This window comes from Aphis gossypii, chromosome 3 (genome assembly GCF_020184175.1).
Source record: "Aphis gossypii isolate Hap1 chromosome 3, ASM2018417v2, whole genome shotgun sequence".
Classification (NCBI taxonomy): Eukaryota; Metazoa; Arthropoda; class Insecta; order Hemiptera; family Aphididae; genus Aphis; species Aphis gossypii.
In genome coordinates, this window is record NC_065532.1 from 5,952,111 (window position 1) to 5,974,720 (window position 22,610).

General features: G+C 25.7%; 1 protein-coding gene across 2 annotated transcripts; it reads right to left on the bottom strand.

Moving 5' to 3' along the window:
- Window positions 1-152: 152 nt before the first annotated feature.
- On the bottom strand, window positions 153-18,426 carry LOC114123819 (eIF-2-alpha kinase activator GCN1). 2 transcript variants are annotated; one of them, XM_027986919.2, is made up of 36 exons: window positions 18,301-18,426; window positions 18,135-18,234; window positions 17,822-18,017; window positions 17,435-17,596; window positions 17,191-17,368; window positions 16,882-17,134; window positions 16,634-16,812; window positions 16,294-16,494; window positions 16,066-16,218; window positions 15,744-15,915; window positions 15,445-15,674; window positions 15,244-15,376; window positions 15,030-15,154; window positions 14,759-14,940; window positions 14,476-14,695; window positions 12,552-12,885; window positions 11,909-12,470; window positions 9,697-9,907; window positions 8,011-8,896; window positions 7,772-7,951; window positions 7,220-7,705; window positions 6,988-7,127; window positions 5,564-5,712; window positions 5,380-5,491; window positions 4,851-5,269; window positions 4,655-4,778; window positions 4,352-4,585; window positions 4,026-4,289; window positions 3,846-3,959; window positions 2,316-2,740; window positions 2,045-2,256; window positions 1,825-1,973; window positions 1,657-1,761; window positions 1,372-1,587; window positions 656-673; window positions 153-530 (listed from the first exon to the last, which is right to left on the bottom strand). In XM_027986919.2, exons 1-36 carry the CDS (start codon window positions 18,316-18,318, stop codon window positions 402-404), a joined length of 7,971 nt encoding a protein of 2,656 aa, XP_027842720.2. In that variant the 5' UTR covers window positions 18,319-18,426; the 3' UTR covers window positions 153-401. The 2 variants fall into 2 exon arrangements, with proteins under 2 accessions (XP_027842720.2, XP_027842721.2); XM_027986920.2 differs by lacking the exon at window positions 656-673.
- Between the last annotated feature and the right edge of the window lie 4,184 nt (window positions 18,427-22,610).

Sequence of the window (22,610 nt, forward strand, 5' to 3'; positions counted from 1 at the left end):
TTTTTATTCAACACATATAATATCCAAACAATCAAAATAAAAGAAACCTAAATAATGAAGTATTTGAATTAATTCTTTTTTGGATATGACATGCATTGTTGCTAAAAAAAATATATTTATATATATACATTGTATTGATGATTTAATTATCATTTCTAATACAAACACTTAAAATATATTTCAAAAATAAATGTACAAAATATTAAACTGTAATGTAGTTATTAGTTACATTTCAACTTGAATTATTTTAATGTCCATGTACAATATAAATTAATTAACTATTGAAGTTAGGAGCACAAAATCTTGAAAAGTAATTAGAGTTATTAATATTAATCTGATTATTTTTTACACACAAAAATAAATGTGAATATTTTAATTGATTTATAATCAATCATTTCATTTCAAGCAATCAATGTATCATCTAGTTCTTCAGTTTTGGTGTCCATTTGGGTTGAAACCTTACGTAATACTTTATTTATGACATCATTTAATGCTTCACGTGCACCAGTGTCCAATAAATTCAAAGAAGCCTAAAATAAAAGATATTAAATAACTATATTACTACATATAAATAAATAACAGTATATTTAACTGTTATTTTCAATGAATTGCCAAGTGTTAATAACAAACTGAAGCTTTATGCACAGTTATTTACCTCCATTTCAGGTCCCGGCTGCATATAAAAATATTAAAAGGTTTAAAATGTTTATAAAAAATTAATAAGAGAACAATTTATTATTAATGATTCTATTATTAACTAGTTTAATAACTTTTAATTCATTTAATAGAAACTTAAATTTCTTATTATTTTAAGATCAGAAGTGAATAATTCTTTGCATTTAAGGAAATTAATCTATTTTAAGATTTTTTAGTTCCAACATGAACTGATAGGAGAAACTTTGTATTCAATTTTCATGCCTTAGATATAACAATTGGATACTTATGTAATTTTAATTATATAATAGTTTTCGAATTTCTGTTATTTTGTCGGAATTTTTTTTTACAATTATTGAAAAAATACTAATATTTTATAAACCTATAAATAGATAAAAAGATTTAAAATATTTTGAAATTATATCATGATGTATATAGTCTGTTCAAAATAAGGAACGTAGTCAGTGGCTGACTACTGCACAATGACATATTATTATACATTATACATGGTAGGCTTACAGATGGTTGATTTGGTAGGAACAGTCGAGTGGGTATATTAGGTTATCACCGATTACATTTCTTATTTTGAAAAGAGTATAGGAAATGCTAATTTAAGCACTTAAAGTAAATTTTGACTATCTACAGTTTTTTATTTTTAAATAAAAATGAAATAAGAAAATTAGTTTTATTTATAGACATTAATAAAATTGTATTTACTTGTAATGTTGCATCGCCTTGTTGTAATTTAAGAACAGAAACTAGAGCTATTTCACTATTGGATTTGACATAACAATTTTTTTCTTTAGTTCCATTAACTAACATTGGTATGGTTGCTTTTTGAAATTCTGGAGATAAAGTTACACCAGATTTTCCTAAATATGAACAGATATGTGCCACTAACTGCTTAACTTCATTACTGGATTGATTCATCAACTACAATTAATTATTTTAAATAATTATAAAATATATCATAGTAATGCTAAAAATAGTTTTTTTACGTACTCTGGTAAATGGACTTAAAAGTTGTGATGGTATTATTGTACGAATATTCATTAAATGTAAAAATAAATATCCGCAACTTCGAACTCCATTCATTGCAATGGAAATCTAAAAATTATAAATGTTTATAACATTTAGAATTAAAATACAAAATTATTAAATATTTGTTACCTTATCAGCTTGTAAGTGACTTAAAATTGTTTTTATAACTTTATCACTATATAATGAACTAAAAACTGAATCAGGGGATTCTTTAAGAGCAACAAACAAAGCTGAACTTCTACCATGTCTCAATATTGGATCTAACGAGGGATCATCAACTGTTGAAAAATTTATTAAAATTATATTTAATATGTAATAAAATAACAATAATAAACTTTGATATACTTACTTAAAATATGATCATTTAAAGCAACATTTAATTGTTCAGGTGATAACCATTTACATAAAGCACCGAGACAACCAGCAGTACCACTTCTTATAGTATCTTCTGGATTCCCGAGCCCTTCTCTTAAAGTCATAAATACAGTTCTTCTAACCTGATCTGACATCTTGTCACCAGCTGGTGAAATAACACCACGTAAAGCTTGAAGCATTGTTTCTCTAACAAAAATAACATTAACTAAACGTGTTTTTCTATTGTATACAAATGTTTTAATTACTTTATGGTAATATCCTCTGAATTTTTTACACCAGAATGTAGGTCAACAAAAATTGTTTCAGTGCGAGAATGTACAACAATTAAATGGCTCAAAGCGTTAGCTGCTTTAAGCCTAACTTGTCTATTAGGGTCTTGTAATGATTTCAAAAATGTTGTTTGCAACTGGGGTAAAAACTGCTTTAAATTACTACCAGCCTTGGCTAGTAATAAAGCAACTGTTTCTAGAATTGCTGATTTAATGTTCCACGTATACCGTTCATTTAAAATACGAATGAGAGGTCCAGTCATGTTTAATACAGGAGATGTTAATCCTTCTTTTGCAGCTACTTTTACAACTTCTCCCCAACCTTGAGCTGCTTGTTCTTTGATTTCTGGACTACCATTAAGAATTGCTTCCCTAAATATTGGTACAAATGGATCAGCCCCCTATAAATTAATAAAGATCATTAAAGTTAAATATTGAATAAAATAAATGTAATAAAAAAAACAAACTAAACATTCATATTACAATTAATTATAAAAAAATAATTTATATCATATAAAAATAGTGTTTCATGATCACTTTTCTTTTTGTTATTCCATTAAATAGATGAGTGTTAACAACAAGACTACAGACTAAACATGATTTTCTAAAATTATTTTTTTTATTTTGATCAAATAATGATTAAAATGTGTAATGATATACTGTTTATATTAGGCGCGCTCTACCTTTTTCAACTTGCAGGTCACATTAAAAATTTATATTTATACTGCAGTTCGTATACATATTTATATAAAAAATAATATACAAATATTTCTATTAATATTCTAAAATCCAACAAATTTTTTTACATTCAATTTTAATAATTATAATTAAAAATTTTACAATATTTTGTAATTCTTAAAAGTTTATTTAAATACATTTTTTTTTTACCCATACAAATTTCTAATTTATATAAAATGGTCACTGGTTGGAATACTCCTACTCGCCAGATTCAGCTTTTGGTAAATTTGGCTTATATTGAATTTCATAATACATAAATGTTAATCATTATTATTAATAATAGATAAACCTTATATACATAAAACATTGGTATATAAATTATTTATTTTTATGTACAAAGTAAAACCTTAATAATTCAAAAGCCTAGATATGTTAAGATAAATGCCATATCATTGCAAAAAATTTTTTTAATCAAAAGAAAAATTATAGATAACACCAACATTGTATAATCATTAATAAGAATATAGATGAACAATGACAATTAATTACTGATAGTTGGTTTTTATAATCCTTTTTCTAATTCTAATTATTTAATTGGTGAGAAAACATCAATAATTTAACCTGATTACTTATTTATACTTAAGTGATGTTTGCAAAAACACTAATAAATAATAATGAAAATAACAATAATACACACTGTACTGTAATTTATGTATAATAATATACAATTACAATACATTTTAAAAACTTTAAGTTAAATATTTTTCACTAAAACTAGGATAACCCCCCAAAAATTTATTTTTTTTTATTAATAGGTATTGAACTTACTTTAGGTATACAGAAACCTGGAAGATATTCTAAATGCTTGAAATCACTCATCACAAATTTTATAGCTTGACGTATTTCAAAAACTAAATGATTACTTTGTTTTGTATCAACAGACTATAATCAATAACAAATGTTAAAACCATAAAGAATAAGAATAAAATAAATTATACTATAAAATACTTTGCAAACAGCATTCAAAGCTTCCCAAGCTAATTGTAAATTTTTCTCATCTTGATCTTTAAATTGATAAATTATTCCATGTAAAAGTTTAGGAACATATGAACTATAATCTGCTTTTGTATGTGTGCAAAATGCAGCTAATAATTGTAATGCTGATTGTTTTTGTGAAACATTTTCTGCTTGTGTGGCATCTAATAGTAAATCAACCATAGTTCCAGCATCATCACAAACTGCTAGCACAACAGCTTGACAGTATACTAGTTCCTAATAAAATCATTTTATTATTAAATATAATATAATTTAATAAATAATAACAATTAACTTACCTCAGCAGCTGATTCAGTTTTAGATAGAGCAGTTAATAAGGCAGGTAATATTTTATGTAAATATTTGTTAAGAGCTTCTCCAGCGACTGAAGCTAAAATTGATAAAGCTTTTGTATTAATAGGTGGTTGAGTCAACTGAGGTATTAAATATGGCAAGACTACTCTGGATTTAACTGCCATTACTTGGCGTAATCCGTCTAAAGTTCTCTCTGCAATTTCTGGATCTGGATTATTCTAAAAAAAAAATATATATATATTTATTTAGATGATTAATATTGATATATATTCATTTATACTGCATACCAAATTATTTAACATTGATGGTAAAATATCATCTAATGCTCGATGTCCCACAGTGGAATGTAGGCTATCAAATGTTTTAGCAGCAGCTTGTCTTACAGATGGTAAAGGATCAGCTAATGCTCGACTAAATAAACAAATTAATATAATTGATTTTTATAAAAAGAAAATACTTATATTAAGCCTAACAAACAATTACCTGACAGTAGGCACTAAGCTATCTACAAAGGTCAAAACCATATCTCTACTAGTAGATGCCATAATTTCTGACAAACCAATACAAACTCCTTGACGTTGATCAGCTTGTTCAGACTCAAGACCTCTTTCTAAAATTGGAATTATGTCTGGTAGTACACGTTCTCCTAGTTTCCTCACTAGATCTCCCAATGTTCTTGCAGCTACTTGTCTTTTATCAAAACTAGTACTAGCTAAGCATCCCAATAACAGTGTAAATAATGTTGGCAATATTTCTCTTAAAGTACGTGGAGTATTAGTGACAACTACTTTCCATACATGCAAAGCTGCTTGGCGTACCATTAATGCAACATCAGAACGACCCATATATAAACCAGCTAATACACGATTACGTCTCTCTGCTCCCAAGGTTCCAATAATAGCCTTAAAAAATTGAATTGAATTTTGTTGAAATATTAGGTTTAAAAATATAATATTAGTAGCTAATATTAAAAACAATTTTATCATTATTTTTGTAATAAAAATCCACAAACCTTGTGAGAATGTTCTGTACCAAAATTATCGTCATCACTAGCAGTTTCTGTACTCATTTTACCAGATACACCAGATATGCGATATAATAAATCACCAAGTAATTGAACAGAACTATAAAATGAAATAAAAATATAAACAGATTAAATATTTCATATTAACAAAGGAATAATATAATAATTTTACCTAAATCTGATACGCCAATTGTCATCAAACAAACCACGTTCAAGTTCAGGTAATAGTAGTTGTATTGCAGATTCAGCATACATATTTACAATTCGTTGACCTGCTTTTAATGCAGTTTCCCGAACAAATTCATTCTCATCTGCTAAAGCCTAAAATTGTAAATTATATAGATAGCATAATAATTTATGATTTTAATTAATTTTTTTTTGACATTTATATGTCTAATGGCTGGGGGTCATTCTATTAATTTTTGCGACACCGAGAATGTTACCAGTCAAGATGGTAATTGTTTATAGTAACCGATTGCTATAACTAGACATAATATACATGTACCGATGTATCTGCATGAATTGTAGATACTCTGATTTATTTTTTTGAATTGGGGGTGTTATGGGCTACAAGATATCTATAAGATATCTATGAGATATTAATGCTAAGTTAGTATAACCATGCCTCGTGTGGAGGGTAGTGATTCATACTCTACTATTACCTGATACGTGTCGGGAAAGTAATCGCACCAATAATTATAGTCATTAATGATGTTACTCACAATAATAGTGCACATTCTAATCCGGGTCCGAATTTGCAACAACAACCGCAAGGACAATACCTAGTTTCAACCAGACTTTCACGCGAACAATAGACGCACCATGATATATAAGAGAGCCCGAAGACCAGCAAAGTCAGATGTACCAAAGTTATCAACACCTGAGCACTTTCACGACACTCAGCCACTTATTTTATTAGTTACATGTATTTCATTTATACGCAATAAAGACATTATTCGTTATTAAGTTTAACTTTCGTTCAAAATAATCATTTGGATTCAAATCTGATACTGGCACGCAACAATTTGGCTCAGTTGGTAGGATTCACTTTTCAAGGAGGCAAATCGTCAAAGGCTACCATCAACAAGGAAGACTTGATCATTCTTCCTCGCTGATATCTCCAGAAGAGAAGACCATTCAATTCAACGTTGCAGAAAGTATCAGACAGGATGACAACATCAAAGAACATCGCATTATTGTGAGTGAATAGTTAATTAAATTATTACACAGATATGTGTTACAAAAGTATAAAACTTAAGAAGTATCATTTAAGTAAGTAAATATATTTAAATAGGTCGTAAAAAAACTATTTAGGAATTTTTTTTTTGATTATTAAAGGGCAATTGATTTATTTGAGTTATTATTGAATTATTATTGAAAATTATTAAAGGGCATATAATATTATTGAGTTATATTTTTATAGTTGATTGTAAAACGTATCAAATGAGTGTGAAAGCAATTTATGGAGAACACAGGTACATCTCCTTTGGAAGTAGCTAATCCATTGAATAAGATGTCAATATTCGTAAATATAAATATTTTATCTATTATTTTTAGCAACAAAATACACAATTTTTTAATTTGTATGTTACTTACTTTTAATATGGGTGTAATAATTTGATTTATATATGGAATGAAGTCATCATTAAATACACCTGGCATATATATGAACATCATGATATAGCCGTCTTTAACTTGAGGAGCTATATCTGTACGTTCTGCAGTTGCAATAATTTCTATACATCAAAAAAAAAAATAAATAAAATAGTACTTAAATATTATACATTTTTAAAGTAAATTTAAGTTAGTATTTAATGATATAACATGCCTGGCATCAAACTGTGTAGCTTATTAACACCAAGTCCACCAACAACTTCACTTAGACCTTGGGCAGCACCTGACCTATCTACTGAACTGGCTTCTGATGTTAAAGTTTGCATTAACCATGGTAATAAATCTTGGAAACTAGTTTCACCCATTCCTCGAACCATAGCCCCAAGAGCGCGAGCAGAAACTGTCCTAACTTCAGGAACTGGATCCAATAATGAATTTTTTAGTCCTGGTATAATATTTGGCAAATATGGTGTCAAATCTTTTTGATCAGTCAATGAATACATATTTCCAATAATTTGAGCTGCCATTTTTCTTGTTTCTGTTGAGCGATCTATAAACGCCCGTTGTACTACAGGCATAATTAAAGCAAGTGATGGAGCATCAATGAAATGAACAAATTTAGTATTCAACAAAATTTGTAAGCATGGAGCAGTCTTATTTGATGGGTTTTGAAGAGCTTCAAGAAGAACAGGTACAATAGCTATGAATAAGTTTTTTTATTAGTTATATTCAAAAAATATATAAAATAAATGTATCAGAAAATTACCTTGAATTTCAGGATTTCGTATAACTGAACCAATAACTTTCAAAGCTTGAGCTCCAGCTTCTTGAACACTAATATGAGAATCACTTAAAACCTCTATTAATTTTGGTACAATACTTGGTAAACAGGATGATAGTTGTTTAGGTGCACAATATGCCATTGCTCCTAACAACTCAATTGAACCTAACAATTAAATAATAAAATTATTTATGTTGAATAAGAACAAATAAATGTATTTTTACCAGTTTTTGTTCTCCAAGAATCTCCTTCTAATGCATTCAATAATGATGGTAAGATAAGTTTAACACCATGAGCTGATAACTTGCTCATTATTGCTTTTGAACAATCATAAGTGGCTGTTCGTACATATTCACTATTGTCACCAAAACATGATAACAAATGTGGTAAAACATGAACAATGTATGGTTCAAATAATCGGCCTAATGTTGAACATAACATTTCAAATGCAAATAATGCACCTTCTCGCTTTTTATAATTTTTTTTATCTTGAATAGCTTCAGTTAAAGTACTCATAATATCATACTGTTTCAAACTTAGAATACCAAGACCTTTAATGACACCTGCAATTCCATGAGCAGCGCCCTTGCGTTCTCCAAATGATGCAGAATTGAAAAGACGGGTTAAAAGTTTCTTTAAAATAGCTGATGCATCATCTTTGACTAATGACATAAGAGGCGATAAACAATTGGCTACTGCCTCTTGAACTTCTTGAGATGGAGTAGATAATGCTTCAAGTAATCTATTAGTAATAGGTTTTAGTTTAGGATCATCAGAATCTAAATGTCTTGCTAAACTTCCCATACAAACAACAACACCTAACCGAACATTATCAAAACTTTCAGAAGAAGTTGCTTTTTTTAAAAATTTCTCAAATATATTCATTAAACGATCAACATTATTTTTTCCATGTAGATTTACAACAGCTACTGCAGCTTTAAGCATATGCTCTCTTACAACATTATTTTTATCATCTAAACTTGTTGAAACAAAAAAATTTACTAATTGTATCACCATATCATCACTTAATAATAATGACAATTGTTCCAATGCCATAGCTACACCAACTCTACCTTGCCAATCATCCAATTCTACATTATCTTCTGGTTTCTAAAACAGAAAATTATGTATAAAAAAAAAAGGTTTATCATCAATATTTATTATTTTGTTAAATGCTAATCAACTATTATTTATACTTAATCTAATACAATACATAAAATTTATTTTAGATATAGAATACATTATGAAATGTAGTTTAAGGTTCATAAACAAAGCAAACTAACAAGATATCCATTTACATATAAATTAATAAGATTACATTTTAAAAACATAATAAGAAATTAAAAAAAACCCTTACTAGAAGTATATTTATATAAATTTTATAAGTTTTTTTTTTAAATTTAATAACAAAATAGCTACTAAGTAATCAACAAGCATAATCATATAATTTTCAATTGAAAAATATTTGTTAATAAAACAATCATTGAAAGATAATCATAAACAATTTATCTAAGATAAGTCTCAAGAAAGCATTCAGCAAAATATAACATTTCTTATAACAGTTATCATTAATATCTAATAAATAATAATAATAAAACAAGAGACAAAACATTATTTAATGAGTAAATCAAATCAAAAAGTTGAAGAAAGGGGGGGGGGGGGTCTAATGTTATTGAAATGAGTAGAATATCTACATATTAGGCCAAACGAACAATAAATCATAAAGAAAATTCTGGGAAAAATTTGTTTTTTAATCAGTAACGTATAACAGCAAAATAACTTTAAAATAAAAATCTTTAAAAACAAAAATTAAATTTTATGTCTATCAAGGATTAATAGATTTATGAAAATCATTATAATTTCCTATAGAAACCTATATATATATATATATATTAAAATTTAAAACTTACCATAATTTTACTATTATACAAAGTGAGCAACTTTTTTAATGCAATGTTTGTAGCATTTATAGGAGAGTCTTTTAAAAGTGAAAAAAGAGCAATAGACACAGCCTTTTGTACATCAGCAACAGGATGAACAACATCTTCCAATAAATTTTCTAAAAGTCCATTAATCTTAATTTCTAATTTTGATGATTCCCATAATTCATTTGCTAATTCCCTAATAACAAAAACTAATTTATAATCTGAAAGATTTATATATACTGCAATTATTATTCTTTTATCAAACAACACTCATCATTTAAAATCTTTTCATGTTTTAGAAAAAAATTATTTTACATTATTTCGTAAAAAAAAAAAAACATTTAAATTCTTTTTTTTATTTTATAGGTTTGTGAATGCCAACATTAAATTTAAATTTTATATTTTAAAGTTAATTTTTTTTTTTTTTTTTGTGGAATATTTCAATACATAAAAATTAAAATTTGGACAAGTAGTTAATGAGTTATCAGAATTGTAAGTTAAGGTAAGAATAGAAGATTAACATTTCACAAGGTTATCTCTGAATTTTAATATATAATGAAAAATATTTAACATCAGAATATGAAATTAAAAATATATGTTAAAATTCAAAAGAGTAAATTCTTTTAAAATATTATAACAATATTCTTATTATAATACTTAAAAATATTTATATCTGAATGAAATTATTAATGTATTGATTTTACTATGAAGTGTTTTGTTTATTTATTTATTTTTTTTTTGTGTCTGTACAGTGTAACTACTCAAAATAATGCTTCAATTTAGAACTTCAAGAGTGATTTTAGATGGCAAAGTGAATAAGTTTGGTGTAGTATAGAGATCAAAAGAAAAAATTTACCAGTAGTATTTAAAAATTTTTTTTTATAAAACAAGTAACAAGTGACAGAAAAACGGGAATTTTTACGAAAACCCAGTTTTTGATAAAAATCGAATTTTTTATATGGTTATAAATCAAAAACTTATCACTGTAAATACTTAAAATGTTCACCAAATGTTTATATTAGTGTTATCTATGTAAGTTAAATTTTCAAAATATTTTTAAAGTTATTTATAGACAACTGAAATTTTTGGTTTATCTAAGTATTTTTTTTTTTTGAATTGTTGATAAAAAAATTTTGGGTACCCAAAATATCTTGAAAATTTTTTGCAATGTTTCTTATAAGTTATTCATAATATATGTAGATAAAAAAAAAAAATTAAAAATCGTTAATCAAAAATTGTTTTTATAAGCATTTAAATTTTTACGAAATATGTCAAAAAATGCAAAAATTTACTAGTAATTTCATAGTTGAAAATACATAAAAATGTTTGTATTTATATCTTAAATTAAAAATTCAACACTTAGTTTTCTTTCAATTGTTCTTCAAATAACTATAGAGAAAACTAGAAGCCTTATTTTAGGAAAGATGTTAAGAGCGTTTGAATTTTAAATTTTTACAAAATCACGCAACAATGATGATTTAAACTCAAACAAGATTAGCATTTACTTTACATAATTTAATTTTCAAAATAATTCGCTTATTTTAAGGCACATATAGGTATTTGAAATATTCGTTTTGTTAGTTTTTTTTTTTATAAATATCTATAAAATTTTTTTGTTAAATCAAAATACAAAATTCCATTCTCCATTAGTTATTCTTATAGTCATTTAAAAATTATAAGAATACATAGTCTCAATTTTTATTAGCGTTTGAAGTTCAAAATCTTCAAATATTAACAAAAATTTGTCAAAATCATGAATACTTGAAAATTATTTAATAGTTAACATTTATAAAAAAAATTGTATAAGTAGTAAAGAGTTAAAAATGTAATACTAGATTTTTCATAAATTTGGTTTTAAATTTTAGTTTTAAAAGAACTTGAACATTGGAAAAATAAAGAAATTTCATTCTTAGTTTAAATTTTTACGAAATCCATAATACTCTCATAAAATAAGAATTTACTATCAAATAATAGATTTTTTTATAGTTAAAAATTATTAACAAACATGAATCGTACACCAGGTTACACTGGATTTAAATTTAAGACCACCCTTATTTTTTTTTTGTCTGAAAATTATGTTAACAAATATTTTTTAAAACATTAATAGATTTAAACAAACTAAGTATTGTTTGGTATCAAAATCACCCTGTATATATAAAAATATATATTTTTAATCTTCTATAATTGATAAACATACCTATTTTCTTCGTAAATATCAAATTTAGTAATCCATATTCTTTTAGTTATTCTTAATATGATATGATTATCTTTTTTTGATGTTGGAAAAGCATCTACTACTTTCTGTAAAGCTTTAATAGCCGTAAATCTGACATTACGAGATGGATTTTGAAGTGCTGATAATAAGCATAAAATTTCATCACGGCTGGCTGGATCACACTTTTCGTTAGTAGAGCAACTATCAGCAACTGATAGAAATGCTAAAATGGCTTTTTCCTGAAGACTGCCTGATGTACGGCTGATTATTTCAGACAAAAGTTGAAACATTTCAATACGTGGTAAAAATTTAGGTCGTTGAAGATCTGAATTGCTTTTTGCTTTTGAAGTTGCTTTGGGACGAACAGTAGATTGGTTTTTTATTAATAATAAACAATCATAAACCAATTCATGGTCAAAGGGTAAATCCAACATAACAGCTCTGATCAATGTAAAAGAATAACAAAATGATGGGGATGTAAATTCTTGCTCCTCCTTTTTAGTTAAATCACAAAATAAAGTAACAAGCCTCATTGTTGCTGTTTCTAATAAACATGAAAATTAAACATATTATTAAAATATATTTAACTTTGGTCTTAATATAAACTTTATATAATTTAACTTACCAATATCTTCTTTTAACCAAGCATCCTCGATTATACATTTTGGCTTTAATTTTCTTAAAGTATAATAAGCTATGGCATTGATTTGAGAATTTGATAGTTTAATGCGATTATTAATAACTTTAGATGCAACTTTGGTTTTTTTTGTTTCATCAGAATGAAAAGCACAAAATGCCAAGTCTAAAAATATTTTTTTGAGATGTGGTGCAGCTATAATTGACTGCAAATTTGAGATGATTCCTGGTATCAAATATCTCAATGACTGAGCAACTAAGAGAGAATTTCCAGCAATAATTCCTTTCATCATTGAAACCAAAGTTAATATTTCATCATTCATCTACAGAATAAAATACAAACTATGTAAGTTCAATGGTAAATTTAACAATGACCTGTGATAAAATGACTAGTAAATTAACAAATGGAACAGAAGAGGATTTTAAACCAATTCATGATTTATTTGATTTTATTCAATTCATTATTCCTAAAAATATAAATAGTGAAGGTTAAGATTCAAGTATAAAAAATTAATGATTATCAAATATATAAAGGTACTGGTTTCTTATTGACCCGTCCATCCATACAACAATAAATACATCATATAAATAAATTATTTATATATTATTATTTATTAATAATTATTAATCTAATAAATCGACAATAAATTGATATAATATTTAAAAAAATTATATTAAAAAAATGGAATAATAAATACTAAATGTTAAGAAACATAATATAAAAATTCATTTTAAACACTAACATATGACAGAAATATGTACTGTGATGTTTGATCGATATTATATAAAAAATATCTTTGATAGATACTTTAAAGTAATGGACAATGGTACATATTTTTCATCGAATTATTAGATTATTTGTATGATTTTTTTTATTATTATGGATGGTGGAATGATAACAAACCTGAGTGGCGGGGCTATAACAAATAAACCTTTAAAAATGACAAGTTTAGAGGAGATATTTTACTTTGTAGATAAAAGCAATGAGGCTTGTACATTAGACACAAAAAAAAATCATTTCTATAAATATTTTCTATATATATACATTTTAAAGAGGTTAAATTTGAAAATTTATTTTATTAAAATAGAAGTGTATTTTATTTTTTATTTATTAAGATTGTTAGAATAGTAACAAGTAAGGACCGGATTTATATTCCCTTAAAACACCTAAATTAAAATGCTAATATTCTTTAAATTATTTTCAAATGTCCCCATTATATTATCTAAGAAGTTTAAAAAAAATAAAAATATGCATTATGTAATATTTTTTTTTTACAATATTCCTATAATTAATAAATGAGGTACTTCATTTGCATATTAAAATGTAATAATATTGCACTTAAAATAAAAATATTATACTAGTAGGTATATCAATTTAATATCAAAATTATCAAAATAATAATAATAAAAAAAAATTGGTTGTTCAAAAAAAAAATTTTAAATTAATATTTTTTTTCAAAATTCACAAAATATACTAAAGAAGTTAATAATTCTCAAACATGCAAAAACATATCACAACTCGGAATTGAACTAGTCCATATTTTATACTTTTATAAAACTGCATATACTCAGTAACAATATGTAAAAACATATTACCGGTCTTAAGTAATAAAAAATTACTTAAATAATTACATAGCACATCTTTTTGATAGCTTATAAATATTAAAATAATTTAGTAATTTTTAAATCCTGTTTGATTGAAATTTTTCCTTAAATCAGTCACTGACTATCTATTATGTATGCATTATCATTTTTAAAAAACAATTTAACAAAATTTAAAGAATTATACATTTTTTGAAGCTATTTAAATTATAAATATTTATTAGAGCAATGTTTATTAAGTGTAGTTTCATACATAAATAGGAGATTAAGCTAAGGCAATTATTTTATACATGCATTATTTAAATACTTACACTTTTCAATTTATTTCTAATAGTTGCTTCCTTTTCTAATTCTAAAGCAATAGCTTCTTTTTGTTTAGCCGAAAGTTCTGGTTTTTTAAGTTTTCCTTCTTTAATTTTTTTTGCTTCGATTTCTTTTCGTAACATAATTTCTTCTTGTTGTTCTTTATATGAATATGCTTTACTTTCTCTTTTCATATTTTTAATATTCATAGTATTTTCATTTTCTTTCCTGTGAAGCAAATATAGTAATATGTTGAAATAAGAATAATTAGTTAATACTCTGCAACATTACTCCGCTAATATTGATTTATCAAACAATTCTCCTTCTGGATACAAATATATGTTGTACTCGTTCTCTGTTACACAAATATATTTATCACATTCTTCTAACTGTTGTTTAACTTTATCGATAATTGCAGGTACAATTGTATCTCCATTCATTCTTGTTATAGTACTTAAAACATTTTCCATACACTAATAACATATTCAAAATGGGATAATATACATTTAATTTAATATGACAAGGTCAGGTTGATTCAATTTATTGATAACTGTATACTTACTTTGGTAGGTAAATAATCATCTATTAGCAGTTTTATGAGTTTCTTTTCATACAGTCTGATGAAAACTGATGGCTTTAGTTGGAAACGATTAACTATTTTGATCCATAGATTTGGAGCATATGATTCTACAAATAAATAAAATAATAACATAAAAATATACAAGAAGTAAATACTATCAAATAAAAAAATATATATAATTTGTTGGTTTTTATACCAATTAAAGGATGATGTGAAGGTTTCAATGATTCAAAAGCCAAAATTTTTTGTTCTTCTTCTCCAATATTACTATTTTGGCATAATATAAGAATAGTTTCCACTAAGTGTTTTGGATCAATTTCTAAATCATTCTATTGTAAATAAAATAATAAATTATTGAGTTATTACACACAAATTAATAGAGTTAACAATAATATACATTGCATTCCAGAAATTGTGTAGTAGCATTTAACAGTGAAGCAGCTAATTTAGATCCTCCAGGTAATGACACAGCATTTAGAACATTTTTTTTAGATTGTATGCGGACTGATGATTTAATTAACAGAAGACTTACAATTATTGATCTTAAATATGGTTCAATAGGACCATTAATTTGATCATACTTCATATCTAACACTAGCAAACTGAACTTGCATATTTTATTTAACACTAAATTTAAAACAAATAATTAATAAATAAATCCAATAATATTGTAATTAAATAAAATAGAAAATATACCATCATCTGTTAACTGAAATAAAAATTTTTCACTCAAAAATAAAGCTTTATCTGAATTGAGAACCATATTCCATAACGGAGTAAACCCAATTTCGTTATTTCGTTTTGGGTCTTCATTTATAATTAGTAATAATAAATATGCAGCATATAAAGCTTCTGTCACAATTGGAGCCTAAAAACATAAAATATTAGATTCAATAATTTTATACAATTATATGAAATTTTGTATTCAAATTGTCAGTTACAATTAAAGAAAATATATTAGAATTCATTAATATCTTCTATCTTATTAGATTTTAAGATAATATATAACTTTACATACTTGAGATGATTGAGAACATTTTTCAACACATTTCAATAATAATGGAATAACATCAACTGCATATGTCGAGTATTTGTTTTTGAAAATATTTGTCATACAATCCATATACGATAATTTTACAGATAAAACAGATGATTTTTTATCATACCCTTTCTAAACAATTTTATAGTTCATAAAATATTTAATTAAAATATCAATTTATTTTATATGTGTTAAATAAATAATTACAATAAACCACGCGATTAAGGTCTTGGGTATGCTGTTTTTTAAATTTGAACACCACAGAGTCAACATTTGAATAGCATGTACCAACGTTTTTTCATGCATTTCATTATCTAATACTTTTATAAATTGATCAATAACTGATTCCGCTAATTTCTGAGAGTTATCTTTATTAGTTACTGTGTTAAAACTAAAATTTCCTATAGCCTGAAAATATATAATATTCAATAAATATAAATATAGAGTGATGTATTTTGCTAAAGAAACATAGGAATTTACAATACATTCACACTTGTAGTATAATAATAAATAATATATATATATATAGTTTTTATTTCAGTATTACTTGTAGAATATTAATTTTTTGTTCTGATGTACTCAATTTTCCTTCAGAACCATGATAAATATTGAATAACAAATTCAATATATTAGAAACCACAGTTGAATCACTACATTTTAAAGCCAATTGCTTACATAAATCAGCCGATTCAATTCTAGCTCTCTCATTTTGAGAATAAATATTGGCTAAAATTAAAAACAAATAAATCAAAATAAAGGAACAATTAAATCTAATTTGAAACAATTAGTTTATACCAGAAAATCCTTTAGTTATTTCAACAGCATTAGCACTTAAATCAAATGTAATACTAGAAATAACTGTAGCAATACATTCCAGAATTACTTCGGGATTACGAAGCATAGACTTTAAAATGGGAGGTAATAATTTTGATTTGAACACATCACATGAAACTAAGTTAATAGTAAATGAACATTGTCTAATAAATTCTTGTTCTGGTCGTGTTTTGCAAGCAATGCCTTCTTTTATAAATACATCCAAAAATGGTTCCTTAAACAACACTAAATTAATACAAATATTATTAAGTATTATAAATTTAAGAATACCTTATATTTGTTAGCAATATTCATGTCAGTTGATGACATTGATTTAAGTAAATATGATTCAATGACCAGTAAGTAAGGTTTAGAATCAATTTTTTTTAAACATTCTCCGTAATATTCTAATGTATCTTTGTCATTTATCCAAATATCATGCATTGTATTAAATGCTTTTACACATAATCTACAAATTCAATAAAATTCATTATTTTACAATTATATTTATATAAAATTTAAACAAATTACTTACTGACTATTTTTGGATATTGCTATTAAATGTATCAGTATAGCTTGCAGTTCAATTAGCTGTTTCAATTCATTTGCATGTGAGATGTTATAATCTTTAAATGATATTTTAAAAATAATGTTTATAACTTGCAAGATAAAAAAAACTGATTTCGCCAAATTATTTCTATAAAAAAACAATAACTTATAATAAATTATAAAATTTTAAAAACAAATGATCATTAAAATGTATTATTAATTACCTACTGTTTTAAGTTATATTTAATAAATGTGGCTAAATTTAACAAAAAAATTGCCATGCTACTAGGAGGATCTAACAGTATTAAACAATTACATTTGAAATGTGTAAATCATAATCTTATATTTAACATTAAAAACACTTAATACTTACGATATATTTAAATGAGGAAATGTATTAACATATTCAACTAATATAGGAGTAAAATTAATTAAACATGCTTCTGACTTAGACACCATCAGTACTTTGACAAAGTCTTTGAAATATGACTGTGATTTTAGATCTTGATAACGACTAAAAACAATTGGCAAAACTTCAATAATACTATTCCATACCTCATTTGAAATATCTGAAATTTATAAAATGTATTTATTATAGTCAAACAATAATTACTAATATGCTTGTGAGCGATTTAGACGATTAATAAGTAGTATTCTAAACAATATTAATAAATAAATATATTTACTAGATTTGACAGTATTTGTAACATTTTTAAAAACAAGTTTTCGTTCTTTAATACTGGATGACAAGGCTTTCAAATGAAAGTCCGAAAATTGTTTATTATTCTATAAAACAAATATTTTAAAATTACATTAAATATTTTTAAGCTTTTTTTTAATTTTTTTACTTACTCCTTTTTGATCAGACATGGTAGAATTATGTCAACTCGAAATTTAAATAACAAATAACATGTTAACTTTTAATTCACATATAACAAGTAAAAGGGGGTTTGAGGATGTGCCGATGTGCGTTTTCATGGTTATGAACTTCGAAGTGAAATTTAAAATGATAAAACACCGATTACATAGAACATAGCAACGCTTGTGATAACAAAGAAACGGAGTGGAGGACTGAGTGATAAGTACTTGTCCGAAAAATGATAAGGACCCGAGAAATGATAATCCAAAAGTATCACAAACCGTTAGCAAAATTATGGGCATCGTTTCTTAACCCTGTGACCTAGGTCACATACTTAGATCATATACTATGGATGGAGCTTAGATCATACACTAATAACTAGTACATTAGGGAAAGTATGTTGCATAGCAAATGGAGGGATATTTTCGTTTTGAATATCCGAGCGAACCACAGATATAAAAATAAAACAGCAAGCGAGTGGCAACGCTCTCCCCGTATTCGTCCCTTTAAAAATGTATTTGAAAATGTTATGCTGCCATGCTGGCAATTACGGCTTAAGATAGTATATATAGCACAAACTACTAGTCCGTGATATATAATCTAGTCCTTTTCTTATGCAATAATATGTGGCTTTTTGAAAACATTTTACTGATTATCAAGTCATTAATTTTGTAACAATTTATTTATAGGGTCGAAAATACGAAGAAAAAAACAAAACATATCTTAGTGGCTCACAAAACATTTAATACATTACAATATAACAAATTAAAAATAAATATTTTATTGATTATTCATTTTTAATTGATAATAACAAAACAAGATAAAAAAATATTGTATGACATAGTTGTGTTCAATATGGTACATAATTTTGATAATACAAAAATTAATTAATTCAAAATGTATGAATATTAAATAAAAATAAAACTTTTAAAAAAAATGGGTAAAAAATACTACATCTGCTGGACGATACAATATAAACGATAGCAGAAAGCTCTTCTTCAATAGTTCAACAAATACGGACTTTTATGGTATCGTAATCTGGAGCTCTGCTGAGAATTTAAATAAAAAATCTATTCAAGCTTTCCAAAACATCTGTCAACGTTTAATTAATGGTGTACCCTGGTTCGTTTTAAATGAGTTTTTAAATCTCGACCTCAAATTACGATGAACAAAAATTCATTAGTACCTAAATTCAATGATTCTTATTTTTCAATAGAGAAATGTTGAAATAATAATTTTTTTTTAAGTCTGAGTTAAGAAAGTTTGTTGAGTTTATTGAAAGTACTGTAGAGAATATTTATATGATAAGTAGTATGACTAGTAGTATGAGGAAGGAGACTGTTCAGTAACTGCAGTCCTAGTGATGGTTTGGGATTTAATAAATCCCTAAACAGCGTATTTTTTTTACCGAAGGAGGATTTTTTGGTAAGTAGTTGGCTTCATATTGAATAATATTATAAGTAGGTAGTAGGTTAAAGTTTGGCTAAAGTTTTTATAGTGATTGGATGCAATTGTGTCAGTTGTTTCAATTTTATATTTTAGTATACAAATGGTGAAAGATTGGTTTTGTCTTAAAACTTGTAAAAAATCATTTTTAATACATGCCAAAATTGCAAAATTGTCTATTATAACGTTAATTTTTATTACATTTTCAATATTTGAGTCAAATCTCTTTTTAAAAATTGTTTTTAATAGGCATTTATTGATTTATAGATAAATGAATATTGAATAAGTTATTACTACTAAAATATTTTTTTCTGATTATAAGGAAGTTAGACCATATTAATCATGACTTCACCGAGCATCACTAATAAGAAAACATTTATTTAGTCGTATTTTACAAATTATTACAAATTGGTTAGTGTTTACTATTAAAAAAAAGTATTAATAATATTTTACTTTCTATGTGCTATTCCGACTGATTATGTATTACCTAGTATACCAGTATAGGTACGTTATTTTTTTATTTTAACAGTAGTACATTTCGACATCCTAATTCCTAATTAGTATTTAAAATTACAACAGGTGTGATTCGCAATTATGACTAGAGCTAACTAAGCTATAAGGAATGGTCAGTGGGTATTAAACACAGTGTTTTCGGCATTGAGCAATAGTTACTCTATGGTATGCGGTTAAGAACGGAGCGTTTTAGTTTGTACTTATCAGTTATTATCCGTCTTATCCACATTATCTTAGCAATCGAAATGTTGATGAGTTAAAAAGTAATGATGAAAAACATTGAACAATACAGTAACGTACTTATTTTGCCTATACTACACGCCGAACAACGCTTAGGGTATTTAAATATAAAAAGTTTTAATTTAAAACAATGTGATAATAGGTAATATTCATATTTTAAGAAGCCCTCTTGCTATAATGATAACTTGTTAACCACGCATATCATGTTCTTAACCATGCAACTATTTTAGCAAAACCTCTCAACATCGATTTTGCGATCAACAACAGTCAACAATTAGATCGCTCTTTTTAAAGAGCTAGGTTACATATACAAGGGTACCTCTCGATTAAGAGGGTGGCTGAGCATCCACGGATAAGCGAATTCCGCGGATAACCCACGAATAATCATTTTTTTTACTAAACGTATCAACAATTACCAAAAAGTAATAATAATATAATAATAATGTTATAAAGCATAAATTAATTATCTTTGGTTCTCTTTTCAAAAGCAAAGCTTGTGCAGAAAGATAGAGTTTGTGACACAGAGTTGTATATAATTAAGAAAATGAAAATATAAAAAAAAAGAAAATTATAGAACTATATAAATAAAGATATTAAAAACAATTATATTATTAAACATATTATAAAAGCAAGCACAGATTAGGTTGATCAATTCGGTGCCATTAGCCATTAGTTATTGAAAAGAATTAGGATATTTAGTAAGATATTATTTTTTACAGTAATAAAGATAACATATTAATGATAACATAGGTAGAAGGTTATACTTTTAAATATTACAATAGAGAAACAAAATTACAGTAAGAAGTCGATAATCGATTAATAAGAAAACTTAATTTTATAATACAATAAATGTATTCAATAGGTTACAAAAGCATTATTGTAATGAAACATTATACCTATTGTTTTTATACATTTTAAAACTGTTAAAATCATGAATAATAAAATTATTTTTAATTTAAAATGTTATGAATTTATATTTAGGGCTCTGTTGCCCGAATATTGTATTCATTCTAGGCACGAACTCAGATATATAATATATGTGTATAATATCTTAGTTCGTGATTCTAGGGTTGATAACATTAGTATTATAGTTATGACAAGAAACATCAGTACATGTTTTATTACTATAAAAAAAAAAAAAAATTATTAGTATTAAACAAACGTATGGTATTTTATGTCGTTATCGAGTAATCGGCTATCACAACTGAATTAAACCGTTAAAGATGTATAATGTAAAGATAAATATTTATTTTTTGTATACATTTATATATGTAAATGATTCCGCGGAAGGCAACGGATAATCCGAGAGTATTGCACTGTAACTATATGTCTATATCAGTGTTGTGTTTATTTGGATTCACGTGCTTATAGAGTTAGTAATTTGTGTCATATACTTTACATACATACGCAAAATAATAATAATTTAAGTTGCTTATAAATTCTCACAATCATAAATATACTTATAGATAATAAAAACAATGTTTTTTCTCACATTTACATCATTATTCTTACATCTGGTAAATAATTATGTAATAATATTATAACGTCTTTAAACGAATAACAATAATAATGATTATTAAACAACAATATACATTGGGCATTGCATTCTGTGGGTTTCGTATCATACAGCCAATCAGAGCTCAACTGACTTACTATACTACTTTTCTATTGGTTATTATTATTATTGGATGCGTTTAACCTAACTAAGCTTCTTGAGTCTCAAGATTAAGCACGTCAGTCGTAGTTAGAAGTTAGAATGCAGTGAACTATCCTTCAAACCCGACAGAACCGTCCAAAGCACCGAACCGTTGTTACATCTCATTTGCGTCGACAATAATAATTTATTCATCGTCGACTCTATATAGGTACACATTCCGAGGTGAGTCGTAGGCGAATTCTTAACTATGCGCTTTAAACAATTATTTTAATACATTACAATATATATAATACGTGTATACGTTGAAATTCAAATTTTACAGGAGCGAGACACACAAAACTTATTTTGTGTAACTTATTATTGAAGCACGGATTTGTATGCATTTGCATATTTATTCTAGTTGATCGTATAATAATATGCTATGGGAGCACAAAATTTGTTTCATTA